At 49.2% G+C, this 22,838-nt stretch overlaps 1 protein-coding gene and 1 long non-coding RNA gene across 2 annotated transcripts; one reads left to right on the top strand and one right to left on the bottom strand.

The window, feature by feature from the left end:
* The first annotated feature begins 575 nt into the window (after nt 1-575).
* LOC103235264 (leukocyte immunoglobulin-like receptor subfamily A member 4) lies at nt 576-11,367 on the top strand. Its single transcript, XM_037992028.2, has 8 exons — nt 576-6,099; nt 6,255-6,290; nt 6,477-6,761; nt 6,922-7,221; nt 7,459-7,755; nt 7,990-8,292; nt 10,837-10,887; nt 11,032-11,367. The coding sequence occupies exons 1-8, from the start codon at nt 6,066-6,068 to the stop codon at nt 11,223-11,225; spliced, it is 1,500 nt and encodes a 499-aa protein (XP_037847956.2). The 5' UTR covers nt 576-6,065; the 3' UTR covers nt 11,226-11,367.
* Nucleotides 8,430-19,782, bottom strand: LOC103235263 (uncharacterized). The gene is made up of 3 exons (XR_005238390.2): nt 19,016-19,782; nt 16,948-17,051; nt 8,430-9,782 (listed from the first exon to the last, which is right to left on the bottom strand). It is a non-coding gene; the product is annotated as an uncharacterized lncRNA (long non-coding RNA).
* Nucleotides 19,783-22,838: the final 3,056 nt, after the last annotated feature.

Below are 22,838 nucleotides of genomic sequence, written 5' to 3' on the forward strand. Positions count from 1 at the left end.
TCTGAATTTAACTCCAGACAGCTCTTTTTTTTTTTTTTTTGAGATGGAGTCTCGCTCTGTCACCCAGGCTGGAGTGCCATGGCACGATCTCAGCTCACTGCAACCTCCGCCTCCCGAGTTCAAGCAATTCTCCTACCTGAGCCTCCTGAGTAGCTGGGACGACAGGTGCACGCCACCATGCCCAGCTACTTTTAATATTTTTAGTAGAGACGGGGTTTCACCATCTTGGCCAGGCTGGTCTTGAACTTCTGACCTCAGGTGATCCACCTGCCTTGGCCTCCCAAAGTGCTGGGATTACAGGCATGAGCCACCGCACCCGGCCACAGACAGCTCTTTCTAGCCAGAATCATCACCCGTATTTCTGAGGCTTGCAGAAAAGATGAATCTTCTTCTCACTCACTTGATTAAAAAAAAAGTTGGGGCTCGGCGCGGTGGCTCATGCCTGTAATCCCAGCCCTCTGGGAGGCCGAGGTGGGCGGATCACCTGAGGTCAGGAGTTCAAGACAAGCCTGGCCAACATGGTGAAACCCCATCTCTCCTTAAAAAAAAAAAAAAAAAAAAAAAAGGGCCAGGCGTGGGCTCACTGACACCTGTAATCCCAGCACTTTGGGAGGCCGAGGTGGGTGGATCACCTGAGGTCAAGAGTTTGAGACCAGCCTGACCAACATGGTGGTCTACTACTAAAAATACAAAAAATTGTTTCTACTAAAAATACAAAAAATTAGCCGGGCTTGGTGGCATGCGCCTGTAATCCCAGCTACCTGGGAGGCTGAGGCAGGAGAAGCACTTGAACCTGGGAGGCGGAGGCGGAGGTTGCAGTGAGCTGAGATCGTGCCACTGCATGCCAGCCTGGGCAACAAGAGTCAGACTTCATCTTCACACACACACACACAAATATATTTACCAACGGGCACACAGGTGATCCTTGTTCCCATCTTCTCCATTTCCATCTCCAGAGGCAGTCAAGTACCTCTTTATTCTGTTTCCTCTCAGAGATACCTCGTGTATGTACATTTCTCCACATGCCGTGCTCTGAGACTCATGGCTGTATTGCAGATAAGTGTTTTTATTTCTCACTTTATTTATGTATTGATTTTCAGTGAACAATTTATTGCACACGTCGATGTCCATACGTCTGTTTGCACACCTGGAAATACAGCTCTATACCACTTTTTTCATTTCCTCTTTCTCAAATACATTTTAGACACATCAGGAACATTTCCGCATTTTTTGGCATCAAAATACCCCAATCAACTGCTCCTATGTTGGGTAATATTACCTTTCTAGATCCTCCTCTTGCTCTTTGTTCAGTTTTTACCTAACCTGTCACATCCTCACAAACATTTTTCTTTTCATGACAAACTGGGTTAAGTGATGTTTGCCCGTAGTACTCACTGCTCTTTTTTTTCTTTTTCTTTTTCTTTTTTTTAACAGAGTCTCCCTCTGTCACCCAGGATGGAGTGCAGTGGCAAGATCTCGGCTCACTGCAATCTCTCCCTCCTTGATTCAAGTGATTCTCCTGCCTCAGCCTCCTGAGTAGCTGGGATTACAGGTGCACGCCACCACGCCCAGCTAAGTTTTGTATTTTTAGTAGAGACGGGGTTTCACCATGTTGGCCAGGCTGGCACTGGTAATTTTTTTTTATAAGGACAATACACATTCCAAGACCTCTAGGTAGCTTAAATTTTGTCCATTTATCCCTCTGTGTGTTGTTTTTAAATAATAGTTCAGCTCTTTTGTATTTTTGCTTAATTCATCTGACTTTCTCCATTTCTACCATAAATTGAATGAACAATGGGAGGTTTTGTTCACTGTAGTGTTTCTTATTCCCGAGAAAGTTACTTGGAATCTATGACTAGTCGCTCATTAATTGTAAAACAAAACAGATAAATGGACAGAAGAATAGATAGTGAGATTATTACTTGGATTATTGGTAGTACTATTAAGTTGAACCAGAGAACGTGGAGAGCTGAGTGAGCTACAAAAAAAGAAAAGGAAGCTGGGCGCGGTGGCTTATGCCTGTAATCACAGCACTTTGGGAGGCTGCGGTGGGCAGATCACCAGGTCAGGAGATCGAGACCATCCTGGCTAACACGGTGAAGCCCTGTCTCTACTAAAAATACAAAAAATTAGCCGGGCATGGTGGCACGTACCTGTAATCCCAGCTACTCAGGAGGCTGAGGCAGGAGAATTGTTTGAACCCGGGAGGCGGAGGTTGCAGTGAGCCAAGATCACGCCACTGCACTCCAGCCTGGGCGACAGAGCGAGACTTCGTGTCAACAAAAAAAAAAAAAGAAAGAAAAGGAAAGGCAGCCACAGCCTTTGGCTGATTCACAGTCCTGGCCCTGGGACACCAGGAGTCCTACATGCAGATCTATGGATTCCATACTGACAGCTGATGCATTACTGGAGGTCAAAGGGTGAGGTTTGGGTTTAGCTAATGTTGAGACTAATCTGAGACCAGAGAAGAGCAGAGTTAAGCATCCCAGAGGCTGGAGTTGTTGTCCTCTGTCCCTGGATAGTTGTAAAAACCAAACCCGCAATATCTCTGCAGCTGAGAAGTTGTTTGTGACTTCAACAAGGCCCAGGAACCTGAACACATTTGAGGAGGGTGCCATAGGGTTCTAAGCCTCAGCTGGGAGGTGAGTTCAGCAAGGATCTCATACAATTCCCCCATGAGAAGGGAGGAGAGTGTGAAGGAGCCAGGACATAGTGGGTTACACATGCTGGTGGGGGACTGATCGTGAGTTACACATCCTGGGGGGTGAGACAGGGATACAATGGTGGGTTACACGCCCTGGTGGGGGGATACAATGGTGGATTACACGCCCTGGTGGGGGGATACAATGGTGGGTTACACGCCCTGGTGGGGGGATACAATGGTGGGTTACACGCCCTGGTGGGGGGATACAATGGTGGGTTACACGCCCTGGTGGGGGGATACAATGGTGGGTTACACGCCCTGGTGGGGGGATACAATGGTGGGTTACACGCCCTGGTGGGGGGATACAATGGTGGCCTGGCTACTCATGCCCCGCCTCATTCTTATTCATAGGAGTCTGATATGGTTTGGCTCTGTGTCCCCACCCAAATCCCACCTTGAATTGTAATAATCCCCTCCTGGGGAGGGTGGGACCAGATGGAGACTACTGAATCATGGGGGCAGTTTTCCCTGTACTATTCTCGTGATAGTGAGTGAGTTCTCACGAGATCTGATGGTTTTATAAGGGGCTTCCCCTTCGCTCCACTCTCATTCTCTCTCCTGCTGCCCTGTGAAGAGGTGCCTTCCACCATGATTGTAAGTGTCATGAGGCCTCCCCAGACAGGTAGAACTGTGAGTCAATTAAACTACTTTTCTTGTAAATTACCCAGTCTCGGATAGTTCTTCCTAGCAGAGTGAGAACAGACTCATACAGAGTGGTTGATCCTCTCAACCATCCTCCACCAAGTATAGACCCACAGTGAGGAATAACTGGAACTCCCCTTTCTAGAGTGTAGATGTGTAAACACCCATCCAGGGCTTCCAAGGTGAGTGTGGCCTGTCTAAGTCCTCAGCAAATATTCTATTCTGTCTACTGACCACGCCCCTCTAGACTCTGCCATGGAGAATCTCATCCCAATGACCATGCTGCCTTGATCCTGGTGGTCTCTGGGGGATGCTCCTTCAGGCTCAGTACAGCCAGAGAAGGCCCCAGATGACTTCCCTCATAAAAACTCAAGATGAGTATGGATTTACTACTTACAGTTTGCAGAACCTTGGAGAATCTGCAGAAAAAAAACTGAGATAGGGCTGGAAGAATCTGGAGGAGCTGGAGGCATGTTCTGGGGGAACAGCGTGCTGCTGCATTCAAGAGGACTGTTATTTTTTTCAGGTGCAGGTTGTGCAAGAAGGAGTTAATCTCACAGCTGCAAGGGGGATAACGTTGGGAGGGTTTGCTTGTAAAGGTGGTCCTGAGCTGGCATCTAGTTCCTAAACATAGCTCCTGGAATGTTCCCTATGTTCCTAAGAGATAAACTGGGGTTGTGTGACTGCAGCACTGAATTCTGCTGTGTCTTGACTAGGCTGTTTCTGCAAACAGTGTAGCTCACTGTTGATGAGCTAGTTAAAACCAAAAAAAAAAAAAAGCTGGTGGACACCAGCTTTTCCCTGCTTTCCCTGTGACTGACCCTTATGCCTATATAGTCCCCCACCTAATAACAACCTTGAACATTGAGTCTTAAGCGGGTTTGCCTGGAACCAACACTTCACATGTGTTGCTACATTTTTTATGCTGATGGAATGATTAAGACAAGACACAGATTTTCACAGCTTATGACCAGCATTCTTGATCTTAAATTTATTTTGGTAAAGTTTTTTTTTTTTCCCAAAAAGGTAAAAAAAAAAAAAAATTACTCTTCTAGAAGGATACAATGGGCACAAGTTTTTATTTAGCTTACTATTAACAAGGGAACGGGAAAACTATTAATACTGAATTCAAAGAATAATCCAAAGGGCAGACATTTATAGGCTGGTAATGTTTAAGGGGATTCAAAAACGAGGCTAATTTTTTTTATTTTTAGTATAGAGATGGAATTTCATCATGTTGGCCAGGCTGGTCTTGAATTCCTGATCTCAGGTGATTCACCCGCCTGGGCCTCCCAAAGTGCTGGGATTACAGGCGTGAGCCACCGCGCCCGGCCATAGAATTGATTTTTAAGTGTGTTAATTCTACCCACTACTTTTCACCACAGCAACATCTGCCTATGTAATTTCTAGTCGGTTATCTCTTCTCAAATATACGGCATGCTCTCCATCTCCCCCATGCACAAGATCTTACAAAGAACACTTCTCCCAGAGATGGCTCAGAAATCAGGCCTGTCCCAAGGGGATGGTTGCAGCTCCTACTGTCCAGGAGCATCAACTCTTCCAAACTTAGCATCTGCCCAAGGTTGTGGCTGGCAAGGCGGAGTCCAATGTCACCTCCCAGTCACACGTGGGACAGATGTCCAGGTGTGGCAATACCACACACAGCCTGTTTTTCACACACACACACACACACACACACACACACACAGAGGGGAGATGCAGCCTCCTCCACGGGGAGGCTCTGAGAGGGAAGGAGGAGCCGTCAGTCCCTGTCACCGGGAAGGTCTGTTTGCCGCTACATCCTGGCCCTTGGTGAGACAAGGACAGATTAGATAGACGCAGCCAAAGTGAGGGGAGAGCTCATTTCTGTCTGTAATATCTCCAGAGAGCCTGGTGTGCACCCCCAGGACAAGCCCTGGGGAAATGACAGCTGGGCTCCTGGGGAGGGGCAGTTCCTCTTTCTGCCCCTCATGGGCTCCCACCAGGAAGCAGAGATCTGGCAGTGCCCCTCTACAAACATGGAAGAGGGGGAACCACAGCGTCCCACCTTCACCTGGATCCCTGGTTCCTCCCTGTCTGTGAGGAACCTGGATTTCCTTTGCTGTGCCACATAGAGGTGGAAATGTCCTTCTTTTTCTTTCTTTTTTTTTTTTTTTTTTTTTGAGATGGAGTTTTGTTCTTGTTGCCCAGGCTGGAGTGCAATGGCGTGATCTTGGCTCACTGCCACCTCTGCCTCCCGAGTTCAAGTGGTTCTCCTGCCTCAGCCTCCCAAATAGCTAGGATTACAGGCTTGTGCCACCACGCCTGGCTCATTTTTGTATTTTCTGTAGAGACGGGGTTGTGCCATGTTGGCCAGGCTGGTCTCGAACTCCTGACCTCAAGTGGTCCACCCACCTTGGCCTCCCAAAGTGCTGGGATTACAGGCTTGAGCCACCGCGCCCGGCCAAAAACGTCCTTCTTAATGACCCCCTTGTGAGTCCCCATTTGTGTCTGAAATATCTCCAGAGAGTCTGGTGCTCACCCCCAGAGCAAGCCCTGGGAAATGAGAGCCAGGCTCCTGGGGAGGGGCAGTTCCTCTTTCTGTGGGGCTGCTGATGGGATGACCTCGTGATGGGGAGGACCCAGCCTCCGTGTGCCTACACACCATGTGTCTGTCTGTCTACGGGCACTGTGCTCACATCTGCCTGCACAGCCAGGGCCAGGAGGAGGAGGAAATGCCATGACCCCCATTCTCACAACCCTGCTCTGCTTTGGTGAGATCTTAAGACGGGGAGGAGAGACCCTAGTCTAGGAGAGAGACCCCAATCCATAGCCAGGCCCTGGTCAATTAGGACATCCCAGGGGCTCAAGAAAAAGAAGACCTGCTCAGGCTTTGGGGGCAAATCTCTCACAGGGAACTCTTTTCCAGGGCTGAGCCTGGGCCCCAGGACCTGCCCGGAGGCAGGTGAGTCTGTCCCCAGCTGTCCCAGGTCCCTCCTCCTCTCTGGGGACAAGGGACCACTCCTGGGCAGCTGGGGGTGGAGACAGCAGTTCTGGGCTGACTGATGGGGATGACGGGGGGTCCTGGGGCTGAGAGCTGGAATCTGAGGGTTGGGGACATCTTCGGACCTAAGCTGTGATTTCCTTTCAGAGAACCTACTCAAACCCATCCTGTGGGCCGAGCCAGGTCCCGTGATCGTCTGGAAAAAGCCCGTGACCATCTGGTGTCAGGGCACCCTGGAGGCCCAGGAGTACCGTCTAGATAAAGAGGGAAACTCTATGTCGAGGCACATGTTAAAAACACTGGAGCCTGAAAACAAGGTCAAATTCTCCATCCCATCCATGATGTGGGAACATGCAGGGCGATATCACTGTTACTATCAGAGCCCTGCAGGATGGTCAGAGCCCAGTGAACCCCTGGAGCTGGTGGTGACAGGTGAGAGGACACTCAGGGGTCCCAGCCCCAGGCTCTGCCCTCGGCAAGGGGGTCAGCTCTCAGCTCTCAAGGGGTCTCCCCTCTCACAGCCCAGCCTTGTGGTATAAAGTGGGAGGTGTGAGCCCCACGTAAACACAGCTGCCCTTTGCTCTCCTGAAAGCCTACAGCAGACCCAGCCTGTCCGCCCTGCCAAGCCCTGTGGTGACCTCAGGAGTGAACGTGACCCTCCGGTGTGCCTCACGGCTGGGACTGGGCAGGTTCACTCTGATCGAGGAAGGAGACCACAGGCTCTCCTGGACCCTGGACTCACACCAACACAACCATGGAAAGTTCCAGGCCCTGTTCCCCGTGGGTCCCCTGACCTTCAGCAACAGGGGTACGTTCAGATGCTACGGCTATGAAAACAATACCCCGTACGTGTGGTCGGAACCCAGTGACCCCCTGCAGCTACTGGTGTCAGGTAAGAAGCCGTAGCTTTTCCTTACACAAAGTCAGGACAGCGGCTGAGCTGTTGGGAGCCTTACCCTCAGGCTAGCCCACGAAGAAGAAAAGATGAGGGGAAGATGGGGGCCCTGGGGACACAAATACAGGATGAGAAAAAAACAAGGACACTGGAAACCCTAGTGAGGAAGGTTCCAGAAGGAAGGGGCGCGGGAGGAACCAGCCCCTCCGAGTCCCGACTCGACTTTCCCTCCAGGCGTGTCTAGGAAGCCCTCCCTCCTGACCCTGCAGGGCCCTGTCGTGGCCCCCGGAGAGAACCTGACCCTCCAGTGTGGCTCTGATGTCGGCTACATCAGATACGCTCTGTACAAGGAGGGGGGCGATGGCCTCCCCCAGCGCCCTGGACAGCAGTCCCAGGCTGGGCTCTCCCAGGCCAGCTTCACCCTGAACCCTGTGAGGGGCTCCCACGGGGGCCAGTACAGATGCTACGGTGCACACAATGTCTCCTCCGAGTGGTCAGCCCCCAGCGACCCCCTGGACATCCTGATCGCAGGTGAGGAGCCCAGCGGGTTGTCAGGCACCCAGGCTCTGCACAGGCCCTGCCGGGGGAGCCCAGGTGGTGATGGCCAGGATGGGGACAGGGGGTTCCCAAGGGAAGGAAAGACAGACAGAGACAGGGGATGGGCGGGGAGGGGAGACTCAGACTGAGGGTCCCAGAGAGAGGCCTGGGGGTGGCTCAGCTCAGAACGAGGTGGGGCAGCCCTTCACCCATCCTTCTTGTCTCCAGGACAGATCCCTGACAGACCCTCCCTCTCAGTGCAGCTGGGCCCCACGGTGGCCTCAGGAGAGAAGGTGACCCTGTTGTGTCAGTCATGGGGTCCGATGTTCACTTTCCTTCTGGCCAAGGAGGGGGCAGCCCATCCCCCGCTGCGTCTAAGATCCACTTACAGAGCCCAGCAGTACCAGGCTGAGTTCCCCATGAGTCCCGTGACCTTGGCCCACGCGGGGACCTACAGGTGCTACGGCTCACGCAGCTCCGAACCCTACCTGCTGTCTCACTCCAGTGAGCCCCTGGAGCTCGTGGTTTCAGGTGAGGGCCCTGACCCTGTCCTCTCTGAGCTCGAAGAGGTTCTTGGAAATGAAAAAGGAGAGCTTTCAACGGAATGTCCGCCCGTCTGTCTCACTTGCCCACTCCTCTTCTTCCTCCATCAGCACCAGCCTCTCTGAGCCCTGAGTCTCTCTCAGCGCAGGCCCTGCCCCCAAGAGAGCTCAGGACACTAGAAAAACAGGAGCGTGAAGGGGGAGGGTCCACGGGGGAGGGCCCAGCCCATGGGAGGGTGGAAATACACAGGAACCTCCTACCCAGGGGAGGGTCTAGCCAGGGGAGTGTGGAAATAGATGGGGACTTCCCACCCTGGGCTCCCAGCCCTGAAGTCTCAGTAGGGTAAAGAGTAGAGAGGACTGGAAGGAGGTGGGGGTGAGCCTCGCAGGAGATGAGATTAGACTGAGGGTGGAAGACGGAGGCCCCACACGTTCCCCTCCTGCTGTCTCCATCTCAGAATCAACGTCTGGGTGTCCCAACCTCTAAGTCCTGACCCCATGGGAGATGAAAGCGCAGTTACTCTGACCCAGTATAATATTCTAGACTCGTCTCAACTTTATCTCCAATATTCAGGAAAGGGGTCTGTTCCCCAGAGGAGCAGAGGGGAGAGTGGACAATAGGGGCATGGTCCACGTGGCTTCCTGGGGCCCCGAGGATGGGGCAGGTGTTCCCTCTGTGGTGGTCAGAGGGGAGGGAGGTGTCCTAGGACCAGGCAGGAAGGTGGGAGCAGCGATGATGGGCAGAGGAGCTAGGTCTGTCCTCCCCTATCTGAGCAGGATTTGGGATCCGGGGGTCCAGGCCTGACATGGACAAGGGGAAGACTGTTTATATCAACCATAAAAAACTGGAAATTTCACTTTTATATTTCCAAATTGTAAGCCCCTCTTTCTCACCTTAACTATGAATATATATGTAGTTACATATATTTTTTAAAACAAATATCTAAAGCCACAAATACATACGTATCTACAATCATTGTATTCATCTGTTCTCACACTGCTATAAAAAACTACCTGATAGGCCAGACGCGGTGGCTCACGCCTGTAATCCCAGCACTTTAGGAGGCCGAGGCGTGTGGCTCATGAGGTCAGGAGATCGAGACCATCCTGGCTAACATGGTAAAACCCCGTCTCTACTAAACATACGAAAAAATTAGCCGGGTGTGGTGGCGGGTGCCTGCAGTCCCAGCTACTTGGGAGGCTGAGGCAGCAGAATGGTGTGAACCTGGGAGGCAGAGCTTGCAGTGACCTGAGATCGCGCCACCGCACTCCAGCCTGGGTGACAGAGCGAGGCGGAGTCTCAAAAACAAACAAACAAACAAACAAACAAAAACCTACCTGAGATTGGGTAATTTATAAAGGAAAGAAGTTTAACTGACTCACGGTTCCACAGGCCATACAGGAAGCATGGCTGGGGAGGCCTCAGGAAACTTACAATCATGGCGGAAGGTGGAGGGAAAGCAGGAACGTCTTCTATGGCTGGAATAGGAGAGAGAGAACAGGGAGGTGTTGCCCACTTTTAAATAACAAGATCTCATGACAACTCACTATCACGAGAGCAGCAAGGGGGAAGTCGGCTCCCACGAACCAGTTACCTCCCACTGGGCCTCTCCTCCAACACTGGGGATTAAAATTCAACATGAGATTTCAAAGGGACACAAATGCAAACCATGTTAATCACATATATTTTATAAGCCATGTTAATCACATATATTTTATATGAATATATGCACTATGTACATATATAGACACAAACATACATTCAAGTATTCATTCCTATGCTTAATATTTTTCATCTTTTTTTATATTTATTTGTTTTTATTTTTTATTTTACTTTAAGTTCGGGTATGTTTTTAAATATTTGCTTTCACCTTCCAATCTAGGTTCATACTTCAAAAAAGCAGAAATGATGTTTTTCTGTCCCGCTCAGTCATTATCATTTAGAAAACAATACATTTTCATATTTAAGTATATCACATTGTTGGTGTTCCTAACTATATGAAGAATTAGTTAACAAGACAGTAAACGAATGATGAAAAAGCGGGGGAGCTGGCTGAGGCAGCACGCAGCGGGGGCCATCGCAGCCTTCAGTCCTTGTACTCCTGACTTTCAAGAGCCACTGAGGACCAACTCCTCATCCACAGAGACTGGGTCCTCATCCACTGAAAAATGGAAATTTCTGTCTCTGGGGGAATTAGTTTTTGTGTTCTTGTTGCACAAGATTGCACATCCAAGACAGCACACAAGAGCTCAATTCTTTCTAGTTGGGAGATCATTCTTCTCACTAGTCCTGAGCTCTTGGGCTCAAGTAAACGTTGTTCCAAAGTGACTCAGACACAAGATCTGAATTCCCAGAGCACAGAGAGGTTGAAAAACCCAATGACATACCAGGGGAGGCCTGCTAGAGCAGAGAATGTGTTCACTAAGGAGCTACATAAAGCCACACCACGAGAGATGGAGGAATATAAGAAAGCAGAGCCCAGGGGAGAGGCTCTTCAGCTTCTCACCAACATCCTTGTTCTTTGATTTTTAGGAGCAACTGAGACCCTCAGTCCAGCACAAAATAAGTCAGATTCTAAGACTGGTGAGTGAGGAGATGCCCCCAGTTATGGGGCTGGGCACAGAGGGTCCTGTCAAGGGGAGGTGGGTACCCTGGGTGGACATCCAGGGGTCCTGGGTAATTGTGATCTGCCCTGACCTCTGTGACCTCTTTGTCCACCATCCCTAGCCCCACACCTCCAGGATTACACAGTGGAGAATCTCATCCGCATGGGTATAGCTGGCTTGGTCCTGGTGTTCCTTGGGATTCTGTTATTTGAGGCTCAGCAGAGCCAGAGAAGCCCCACAAGGTGCAGCCAGGAGGTGGACAGCGGAGAAGACAATGCACCCTTCAGAGTGGTGGAGCCCTGGGAACAGATCTGATGATCCCAGGAGGTTCTGCAAGACTGGGGCAGCAGTTGGGGAAGTGTCTGCTGAGAATATCAAGGGGAAGAAGCATGGGTCAGGTGCAGGAAGGTGTCTGGGTGTCTGTAGAAGATGCTTCCTCCATTAAACTGTGATGCTTTCCTCCTCATTGTTGACTCTCCTTGACTGCCCCTCCCTTCCTTTTTCTTCCTTATGATGGAAGACTTTGCCCCTATGGTGAGTTTGGGTCCGCCCCACTGTGACCTCATGCTCTGCTCCACTTTCAGGTAATACATCTTTCTGTATTTCTAGCTAGTGCATTTTCTGATGTGTATTACTGGGACTATCTCTTCAGCTCATAACATGGAATTTGCTTTTGATAATGAAATCCATGTACAAAAATCAGATTTGCATTTGCAAAATTTAAGTTCAAAGTGATGCCCTACCACCTGTCACTCTTCATCTGTAGTTTCCCTAGAAATACAGTCACTAGGAATCAAAAGAGAGGTGTCTGATGGAAAAGCCTGCTGTTGTGCCCATAGACTGGCTTCCTGAACAACGACAAAAACGTTTTCTAAAAAGCATCTATTTGTGGAGTTTGTTAATGACTGTGGTATAAACGCTCCCTTCATGGGCAGCTTCAAGATTCTCACATGACTGCACCTTCCCTGACCTGCTGTCACACGCCAGTCGGAGCTGGTGGTCTTGGGTGAAAGGTCCTGACCCTGTTCTGTCTAAGTTCAAAGGTTCGGCTCAGGCCCTGCCCCCAGGAGCGCTCTGGGCAGAGATGGAGTGAAGGGGGCTCTGAGGGAGGCTCAGCTACAGAGGAATTCGCCCCTCAGAGGAGAAGAGGCCAACAGGGGTTCTCCCTCTTCTCCTTCACCTGGAGTCCAGAAGGTGCTAGGTGGGAAGAGGGAGGGTCTTGGAGAGGCCACCGGGCAGATGGAGGGGAGAGCTTTGAGTGGAGGTGGGGACTGCAGGATAGCTCCAATTCCTCAGTCCCTTTCTGTGCTCATTCCCAGGACCTCCAGGGATCCCAGCCCCCAACCCACAGGCTCCTCCTCCACACCTGGTGAGTCATTGAGGCCTCTAGGTTTAGAGAGAGGGCAACCTCCCGCAGGGCAGTCCTGAGTCTCCCAGAGGATCCCGTTCCCCTCAAGGACTCAAGCACGGGCTTCCCTCCAGAGCCAGAGGAGGGGCCACAGGCCCCCAGGGGCTCAGGCTAGGCTGGTGAGGGGCGGGGTCTAGGCAGAGGGAGATGCTGGGGCCCAGCCTGGGGAAGGAGCAGCCTGGATGATGTGGGGAGCAGGGCAGTCCCAGCCCTCACCTCCCCGTCCTGCCCCAACGGGCCATGAGGACCAGCCCCTCACCCCCATGGGGTCAGGCCCCCAGAGTGGTGAGTGAGGGCCTTTGAGTGGAGGTGGGCAGGGTCCAGGGGAGGAAGGGCTGAGTTCTGTCATCAGTTTGAGGCTCCTCTGGTGATGGTGACATGGATAGGCCCCTCCCCTGCCTGGGCCTCAGTTTCTCCAAGTGTAAAGGCAAGAGGCCTGCGGGTGGGAAAGTTCCTTTCAGCTCTGACTCCCAGCTGGGACCTCCTGGGAAAGGAGACCTCCCAGGGAAGCCTCCCAGGACCCGATTCCATAGGGGCCTGTCCTTTCCCACCTGCAGCAGTGACAGTGATCTGGGGCAGGGGAGGGGAGCAGAGGTTCATGTGTCCAGAGGGTCTGGGGTCCTCCCGAGCCCCCCCACCCCCCACCCAGGGAAAAACAGAGCCAAGCCCAGGGAAAAGCAGTTTCCCTTCCTGTGGGTCCACAGCTGTGGGGACCTGGACGGGCAGCAGCAGGCTCTGAGTGACCACATCCATGTATCTCTCTGTCTTGGAGGGCCCTGTGGTCTCCTCTCCCACAGCTGGAGCCCCCAGAGCAGGCATCACGATGTTCGTGCTTCTCTGCCTCAGTCAGTGATGGAGGGAGAAGGGGCTACCACGTTCTCCACGAGCCTCCCTCTTACTCTAGCCCCTGGGCTCTCGGGGTTGGGGGGCACAGTCTTTCTGGCCTGAGGGTGATAAAACAGAGAGGGGTTTTGGACTAAGCTGGAGGACCAGGAGTGAAAGAGATCTTGGGATCCAGTCTCTGGTTCCGTTTCAGGAACCATTCCTTCCCCAAACCCTCCCCATGGGCTGAGACAGGCTCTGTGATCACCTGGGAGAGGCCTGTGTGTCTGGTGTGAGGGGAACCTGGAGGCCCAGGAGTACCGACTGGATAAAGAGGGAAGCCCAGGGCCAGGTGCAGTGGCTCACGCCTGTAATCCCAGCACTTTGAGAGGCCAAGGTGGGCGGATCATGAGGTCAAGAGATCAAGACCAGCCTGGCCAACATGGTGAAACCCCGTCTCTACTAAAAATACAAAAACTAGCTGGGCGTGGTGGCGGGCACCTGTAATCCCAACTACTTGGGAGGCTGAGGCAGGAGAATCGCTTGAACCTGGGAGGCGGAAGTTTCACTGAGCCGAGATTGTGCCACTGCACTCCAGCCTGGTAACAGAGCAAGACTTCGTCTACGAAATATTAAAAAAAAAAAAAAAAAAAAAAAAAAAAAGGAGGGAAGCCCAGTTCCCTGGGACAGACAGAGCCCAGTGCAGCCTGGAGACAGGCTGAGTTCTCCTAACACATCCATAACAAATGAATATGTAGGATGACATTACTGTCACTATTTCAGCCCCAGTGACTTGTCAGAGCTCACTGACCCCCTGGAGCTGGTGGTGACAGGTGCGAGGACACCTTGGGGTCCCAGCCCAAGGCTCTGCCCTCAGGAAAGGCGTCTGCTCTCAGGGGTGTCCCTCCCTCACAGCCCAGCCCTAAGGGATAAGGTGGGAGGCTTGAGCCTCAGAGATCACACCACCTCCTTCTCTCCTAGGATTCTACAGCCAATCTACCTTCTCAGCCCCTGAGCCTGTTGTGAGTTTAAGAGAGGACCCTCCAGTGTGGCTCACGGCTGCAACTGGACAGATTCATTCTGACTGAGGAAGGAGAACTCAGTCTCCCCTGCACCCTAGACTCTCAGCAACACCCTAATGGACAGTCCCAAGCCCTGTTCCCTGTGGGCCCCATGACCCTCAGCCACAGGTGGGTGTTCAGATGCTATGGCAAGAACAGGAACACCCTTCAGGTGCGGTCGGACCCCAGCGACTCCCTGAGGCTCCTGTTCTCAGGTGAGGAAGTCGGAACACCCTTCAGGTGTGATCAGAACCCAGGGACTCCCTGGGGCTCCTGTTCTTAGGTGAGGAAGTCCCGTCTTAACCCCAAACGTTCTTTGAGGCATCAGACAGGTTGCTGTGGATCTCACACCCAGGCAAGCCCCAACTCTGAGGGTGGAATGAGGGGAACAAGGGCTTCTGGGGCCAGAGACGTAGAGTGTAAGTGACGGTGAGATCTGCAGAGCCAGAGGAGGACAAGGGATGTATTTGACTAAAAACTAAAGTAAAGGCAGGTAGCCTGGCACCTAGGAACCAGACCCGAAACCAGGCCTGGGCCTGCCTGACCTAAGCCTGGTAGTTAAAATTCGACCCCTGACCTAGCAACTGTTGTTATCTGTAGATTCCAGACGTTGTCTGGAAGGACATTGTGAAACCTCCCGTTCTGTTCTGTGTCACTCTGACCACCGGTGCTCTGCTCGCAGCCCCTGTCACCTACCCCCTGGCTTGGTCAATCAGATCACGACCTTCTCACGCAGACTCCCTTAGAGTCATGAGCCCTTCAAAGGGACAGAAGTTGAGCACCTGACCAGCTCCGCTAGCCTGCGGAGGCTCCCAGCTGATTAAAGCCACTCCCTTCACTGTCTCGGTGTCTGAGGGGTTTTGTCCGCGGCTAGTCCTGCTACACATGAAGAAACATCAGAGTGTGGTGGTTCACACCTGTAATCCCAGCACTTGGGGAGGCCGAAGCGGGAGGACTGCTTAAGCCCAGAAGTTCGAGACCAGCCTGGGCAACATGGTGAGACGTGATCTCTACTGAAAATACAAAAATTAGTGGAGTGTGGTGGCGCACGCCTAGAGTCCCAGCTACTTCAGGGGCTGAGGCGGGAGGATCACCCACCTGAGCCTGGGAAGGTTGAGGCAGCAGTGATCCAAGATCGTGCCACTGCACTCCAGCCTGGGGTACAAAGTGAGACCCTGTCTCAGAAAACAAAAACAAAAAAACGGCTCTGACCTTTTCAAAAGTATCAAGGTCGAGAACAAAGATCAGCAAAGGCGCCACATAGTGGAGTGCGAGCCTGTCTGTTGCCTGTTGCTCTTAGGCGCCATCTACTGGATCGCAGCCAAACGACAACACCAAAAACCACTACTCAATTCTACTGCCTGAAAGAAACCAAGAGCAAGAATTCATCAATGCCTTAGTTGTCTGAAAACTTCCAGAAATAAAGCCAGCAGACTATACTTAATTTATACCCTTGCAATGAAAGGAATAGCAACCCTCCCGGGTGAGAAAAAAATCAGGGAAATAACTCCTAGTATCTCCAAACCAGCCCACGAACTCCCCAGAAATTGTCCTTAATCAGTACGAATTGTCTCAAACGCCAAACGTAGAATTTGGAATCTGGATCGCAAGGAAGGTCATTCAAATCAAGAACAAAGTTGAAACTCAATCCAAGGAACCCAAGCAATCCAGTAACATGATTAATGACATAAACGATTAGATTTTAAGAAAGACCCAAACTGAACTACTTGAGTTGAAAAATTCACAGCACGAATTTCATAATGTGAGGAGAAGCATTAACAGCAGAATAAACCAAGCTGAGGAAAAGAATATCAAAGATTGAAGACTTGTTTGAATCAAATCAGTCAAATATAAAGAAAAAATACTTTTAAAAATGAACAAAATCTCTGAGAAATATATTATCTAAAGAGACCAAATATATGACTTGTCAGCATTCCTGAAAGAGGAGAGAGAATAAGCAACTTGGAAAACATATTTGAGGATATAGTCCATGAATATTTTCCTAAACTCGCTAGAGTTTGACACACAAATCCAAGAAACATAGAGACGTCCAGCCAGATACTATATATAAGATGACCATCCCCAAGGTACACAGTCCTCAGATTTATCAATGTAAATGCAAACGAAAAAGACCTTAAAGGCAGCTAGAAAAAAAGGACAGCTCACCTACAAGGGAAACCCCATCAGGTGAGAAGCAGACTTCTCAGTAGAAATCTTAGAAGCCAGAAGAGATTGGAGGCCTATTTTCAGTGTCCTGAAAAAAGTAATTACATTGCCAGGGGCAGTGGCTCATGCCTCTAATCCCAGCACTTTGGGAAGCCGAGGCAGGTGGATCACAAGGTCAAGAGTTTGAGACCAGCCTGGCCAATGTGGTGAAACCCCATCTCTACTATAAATACAAAAAAAAAAAAAAAAAATAGCCGGGCATGGTGGCACGCGCCTGTAGTCCCAGCTACTCAGGAGGCTGAGGCAGAAGAATCACTTGAATCCAGGAGGTGGAGGTTGCAGTGAGCCGAGATCACTCCACTGCACTCCAGCCTGGGCGACAGAATGAGAATCTGTCTCAAAAAAAAAAGAAAAATTACAACTAAGATTTTCATATTCTGCCAAACTAACTCCAATTGATCACAACTAATAGCTATTAGTAACTTACAGTAATTTAAACATTTCACAAGTGTTTTTCTGAGATCATCTCAAATCCCCATGTGAACGCTGTCACTGTACCTACAGATAAAATGGTAATTACCTGTCAGCAAGGAGATGACTTCATGGTGTCCCAAAACTTTATCTCTGGGATAAGATGCCCCTTTTGCACAGACGCACAGACTGTGATGATGGCAGCAGCTACTTCTGCAGCAAAAAAATGGCATTTGGTAAGTGGACCTAATTTTTTAGGTTCAGATGCTCATTCTTAGAGGAATGAAATGTTTATCATAAAAATATGGTGTGGACATATAATTCGTTTTATCCCTCAGAGTAAAAACTGAACAACAAAAAACAAAACAAAACAACAAAAAACAAGAAGCAGGGATATTGTCTCTGAGACAGAATCACCCAAACTTTCTCACCCCAGGGATGCCTGACATCTCTCATCTACCTTCTCTGCCATAGCTGCATTTGAAGTCTCTCTGGACGAATACACCAAACCTCACAGTCTTTGTAAGAGGGTGAAGGGCGTGTTTCACTCTTGGCTCTTGCTTACACTCCTGTTTGACGGAAGCTGCTACTTGGGACATCTAGAAATATCTGTGGTGGCAGCATGTTGTGCTTTGGTTGGTGATGCCAGTGAGTTTCTGAAAACTTTCTGTGATGAGTACAAAACCATAAACCTTCATCACTTTTTTGATAGGTCCTGGGGAGCAGTATGCACTTTTTTCCACCGATGATTTTATGTCTATAGAGAATTTCTGGATTAAGCGTGAAGAATGGAAACTCTCTCTTCCATCCAGAGAAATAAAAATATCTTTTTGATATTAAGTGGCTACATTTTTAAGGATTAGGGAGTAGAAATAATTGGATAATATAAGTATTTTAAAGTCTAAATATGACTCTGACTCTTACCAGAGGTCAAAGTGCTTTGATAGCCCACAGGCTTTGCACCTGCTCCCAATCCATCATGATGTAGAGCTAAAGCTTCTCAGAGTTGTCATTGCACTTGGTTCATCAGCAGTGAAAGCTTGTTCTGTTCTGACTGCTAAGATCTAAGTCTTAAGAGCTGTGGGATGGGAATTTTCCTGTTACTCTCCCAGGAAGTAAAATATACCTCATTTATTCTTTAATTGTGCCTCCATCAAGATCACTTTGATAAAGAAAAGGAGAAGGTCTTTTCTTTTTCATGAATTCTTGTTTTTTAAGGGCGCATGGAATCTATCATCCCAGCTGATCTAAAATTCACAGATATTTTCTTGTGAATCTCTCTTTTATTATTCCCCTTCTACATTTATTTAGTATAATATAAATTCATCTGTAAGATTCTTCTCTGGTTCCATAGACCACTCCCCTCTTCTTTTTTGGATTTATTTATTGGTCTCTAATATAAATTTGCTAAATTTATGCTATTTGTTGTGACAAAACATTTTCTTCCTAAGAAGTTTGAACCTGTTTGTGTGCATAAATTAGTGTTCTTTTCTTGCTCTCCCACTTTTCTCCCCATTCTTTATAACTCTGGAACCAAACTGTTACTGCTTATTATATATTCTTTCAGAAATTACCTGGATTTTCTAAAGCACCTATTTCTTTTAACTAATCTGTACTTTACCAGCATTCTAATAGTTCCCAAATTTTAGTACTAGTTAAATCACATTGTAATCCACTAACTTCTTCATTGTTTGAGTAAATAAATACAATATTTTTCAAAGTAAAGACAGTTCTTGCTTTGATAAATCTAATTTAAATTATTTAGACAATATCTACATTTTAGAGAATTATAAAATTTTCCATCAAATTAAATATCTCTTCTAGGATTACAGGCATGAGCCACCTCACCCGGCTTTTTGATGCTGTTGTTGTTGTTTTAATGTTACTCTATTTTTTTAGATTCAGGTGCTACACACGCAGGTTCCTTACATGGATGCATTGTGTTCTGGTGAGGTTTAGGTGTCTGGGGCACGCATTACCCATATAGCTCACCAGATATTATGGGGGAGGCAAAGCGGACACCTCCCCATCCCCAAGAGCCTAAATAACATTTCCATATGGGGCCCAGGTGAAGGTCTCTGCAGGATCCCCCCGCTTGGGTGGGCTCAGCTGTCACCCAGAGGTCCAGTGCCGGGACTGGTAACCCATGGACCTGCTGGTTGGAGTGGGGGTCTCACCTGCTTGCCCGTCGCTGAGCTCCACCACCAGCCAGGGAAAGATGAAGGCACCAAGAGCAAAGCCTCTGGTTAGTATGAGCTCTGCAGTATTAGCAGCTGTTTATCGTTACGGCCTCTGTGTGATGGCTCTTGGAGCCCTGATCACAGACTGCCCTGTCCTCGATGTCTCTCCACCTGTGTCAGCAACCTCTCGCTGTCTTGCCCAGTGCCACCTCTCCGTGTCTCTCACCCATTGCTACCCCTCTGCGGATCGCTGACTGTCACCATCTCTGCTGTCCAGCCATCTGGCCTCTCTGCTAATTGTCCCTGCCTCGGCTGAAAGTCTCTGCCTCTCACTCGCGGTCCTCATCATCCTTTCCTGGTCACTAGACGATGCGGGGAAGGTGAGCTCCCAGATTGGGGCATAGCCCAGGTCAGTTCTTGGCTTTGCCTAAGAAAGAATTTAGGCGCGGTGGCTCACACCTGTCATCCCAGCACTGTGGGAGACTGAGGTGGGTGGATCACTTGAGGTCAGAAAGTTCAAGACCAGCCTGGCCACCACAGTAAAACACCCTCTCTACTAAAAACTACAAAAATTAGCAGGGCGTGGTGGCGGGCGCCTGTAATCCCAGTCACCTAGGAGCTGAAGCAGAAGAATCGCTTGAACCCTTGAGGCGGAGGTTGCAGTGAGCCGAGATGGCGCCATGGCACTTCAGCCTGGGCAACGCAGCGAAACTCCGTCTCCAAAAAAATAAATAAATAATAAATAAATAAAATAAAATAAAATTTAAGGGTGAGCTAGTGTTACCTAACCCCTTAAGGGTTACGCCAACCTCTCGTCAAGCGGCCATGCACAGCAGCAGCAGAGGTACTCCGCCTCAGGTAGCAGGGCTGCCCCGCAGGCAGTGTGCCCAGAACAGCAGCTCAGAAACACAGCTGCAGTCACTCTTGTACCTGCTTTTAATTATAGGCAAATTAAAGGACACGTATGCAGAAATTCCTAGAAAAGGGTGGTAACTTCCGGTCAGTGGGTCTTCGCCTTGGAAAAGGGCGGTGACTTCCGGGCGTTGCCATGGCAATGGTAAACTGAGATGCCACGCTGGTGGGCGTGTCTTAAGAACAGCAGCTTCCACCCTCCCCACCCCGCCCTGTATTAGCTAGTTCTCAGTCTGCGGTGGTGTCTGAGTCCCCGCCTCCAAAGTCCCACATCCTACCTCAGAACTTCTGAGAAAGCCTTTTCCCTTCCCACCCTGGGTTTTCCCGTCCGAATAAGAAGGAGCTGCCTGGAAGTGGCCCCCAAAGCCCTTTCATTTCTGACCTCCTGGGGCATCTGGGTTGTGGCTCATCCTAGACGTGCCCCAGTCTCCAACCCTCCCTGGGCCTGGTCGGCTCCTACAAATAACTATGTGTTGCAAGGGTTACAAAGCCAGGAGACGCAGCCGCAGGTACGTGTAATTGTATCCATCAGTGCTGGGGTCTGAGATTGGTGAGATGAAGCCACAATATTAGAAGAAAGCAAAAATTTGTAAAAACCCCACTGGTTTAGAATCTCCCCTCTCTCATGTCTCACACAAAGTGGTTCAGATTTTCTACTAAAAGCAACACCCAGCACAGCTATGCACGAATCCCAGGCCCCGACCCTGTCCTGCAGGATGTGTGATGAGTAGAGGAAGGAGCACAGGCTGGGTCAGGAGGAGCTGGGGTCCAGCCTGACTTGGACACGGTAAAGATGCTGGGGCTGATGGAGGAGGAAGAGAGGCAGGCAAGTTGGAGAGAGGAAAGAAGGCCGCTCCCTTGGCAGCTCTTATTTCTCATTTCCAAGAGCTCCTGAGGATGAACCCCTCACCCACACCTGCAGGGTCCCTGAGGACAGGAAAGGAGGCTGCTCAGGCCTCGGTGGGATCTGACTCTGATGAGGCTGGAGTCCACCAAAGACCTGCTCCTTTAGAGCAGCTGTGGGTGCCGCTCATACGGTCCCTACTGTGCTCACCTGGAGGCCTCTGTGCTCAGGGAACTCCTGAGAGTAAGGAGGAGCCGTGCACCTGCTCCCTGGATGAGTTAGGGAATTAGTCACAGCACGGCTTGCGTGTCATTCATTTCTACCCTGCCTTTTCCGTGCACACTTGTCTATTGTTCCTCTCTGTTCTTCTGAAACATTTAAAGCAATACATGAATATATAAACTTATCATTTTAATTTGGAACTTGATTTCATTTATATATTTGCTTTAGAAAATAGTTTCTTATTTACATTGTTTTCCTATCCTAAACTTTTAAAGTTGAGGTTTATTGATGAACTTAAGAAGTGTCTTGAAATTTTATTTATAAGAATTTTATATATTTATTTCAATGTAAACAATTATTCAATCACTTTAATAATCTGTAAATGAGGCCTTTGATTCCTTATAAATAAAAGCTAGGTACACATGATACAGTAAATGGTTTGAGTACATTTATTTTATTTTATACCAACTTACTACAGAATTTCTTAATTCCAATTATTTTCAATTGATCCCCTCTAATTTACCAATAAAATATACATAACTCACAAGAAAATTGAAATTTCACTTTATTTCTAAATTGCATGTCAATTTTTCTCATGTCAAATATTAATATATAACTACATATTAAATATCTAAAGCATTACATAGATGTATCTATAAACGATTATGTAAGTTGCATCTGAATGTATTTGTGTTTATATCTACATATGTATACTTGTCCATGTGCTTAATATGTTTGACGCAGTGGGTCTTTACCTGCTTGTTATTCATCTTCCCACCTACATTCACACTTCCTACAAGCAGAAATAGGCTGGGTGCGTGGCTCACGCCTGTAATCCCAGCACTTTGGGAGGCGGAGGCGGGTGGATCACGCAGTCAGGAGATCGAGACCATCCTGGCTAACACGGTGAAACCTCGTCTCTGCTAAAAATACAACAACAAAAAAAATTAGCCGGGTGTGGTGGCAGGCGCCTGTAGTCCCAGCTACTCGGGAGGCTGAGGCAGGAGAATGGCATGAACCTGGGAGGTGGAGGTTGCAGTGAGCCGAGATCGCGCCACTGTACTCCAGCCTCGGCAACAGAGTGAGATTTCGTCTCAGGAAAAAAAAAAAAAAAAGCAAAAAAAAGAACTCCAGGTATTATCTCAGACAACGAGAGACTGTTCCATCTTGGTGCATTGGTGAGAGCACACCACCACCATTTAGAATATATACATTTGTACATGTGCCTGTGTGTACGTCACATGTTAGGTGTCCTTGCCTATATGAAGAATTAGTTAATGGAAGAAGAAACCCCAGGTGAACTGGCTGAGCTGGAGTGAAGGAGAGGCAGCCCCAGGCCTTCACTTTTTGGATTCCTGATATTCAGGAGCCCCTGAGCTTCCTCATCCGTGGAGCTTGGGTCTTCAGCTGGTGAATAAGCAGAAAGACACATCTATGGAGGAATTAGGTCATGTGGTCCATGTTGTACACTGAACAGAGAGTATTTGAAGGATCAGTTATTTCTGTTGCTGAAGATGATTTTTCTTGCAGATCCTGAACTCTGAGGTACAGCAAAACTCTTGTCAAAAAATGACTCCGGAGCAAAATTTAAATTCAAAGAACACAAGAAGGCTGAAATAACTTAGTGAGGACGCAGCTGAGGGAGGGCTGATTGAGGAACTCCATAAAAGTCATGTTGAGAGACATAGGGAACTATAAGAATGCAGAGCCCAGGGGGAGAGGCTGGGCTGAGATCTCTTCAAGAACCTCTCCTCTCCTTCCCCTTGGATTCTCAGAAGTAGCTGATACCCTCCGTCTGCCACAAAACATTTCTGATTTCTCCAAACCTCTCACATAAGTTTC

Source organism: Chlorocebus sabaeus, chromosome 6, assembly GCF_047675955.1.
Source record: "Chlorocebus sabaeus isolate Y175 chromosome 6, mChlSab1.0.hap1, whole genome shotgun sequence".
Taxonomy (NCBI): Eukaryota; Metazoa; Chordata; class Mammalia; order Primates; family Cercopithecidae; genus Chlorocebus; species Chlorocebus sabaeus.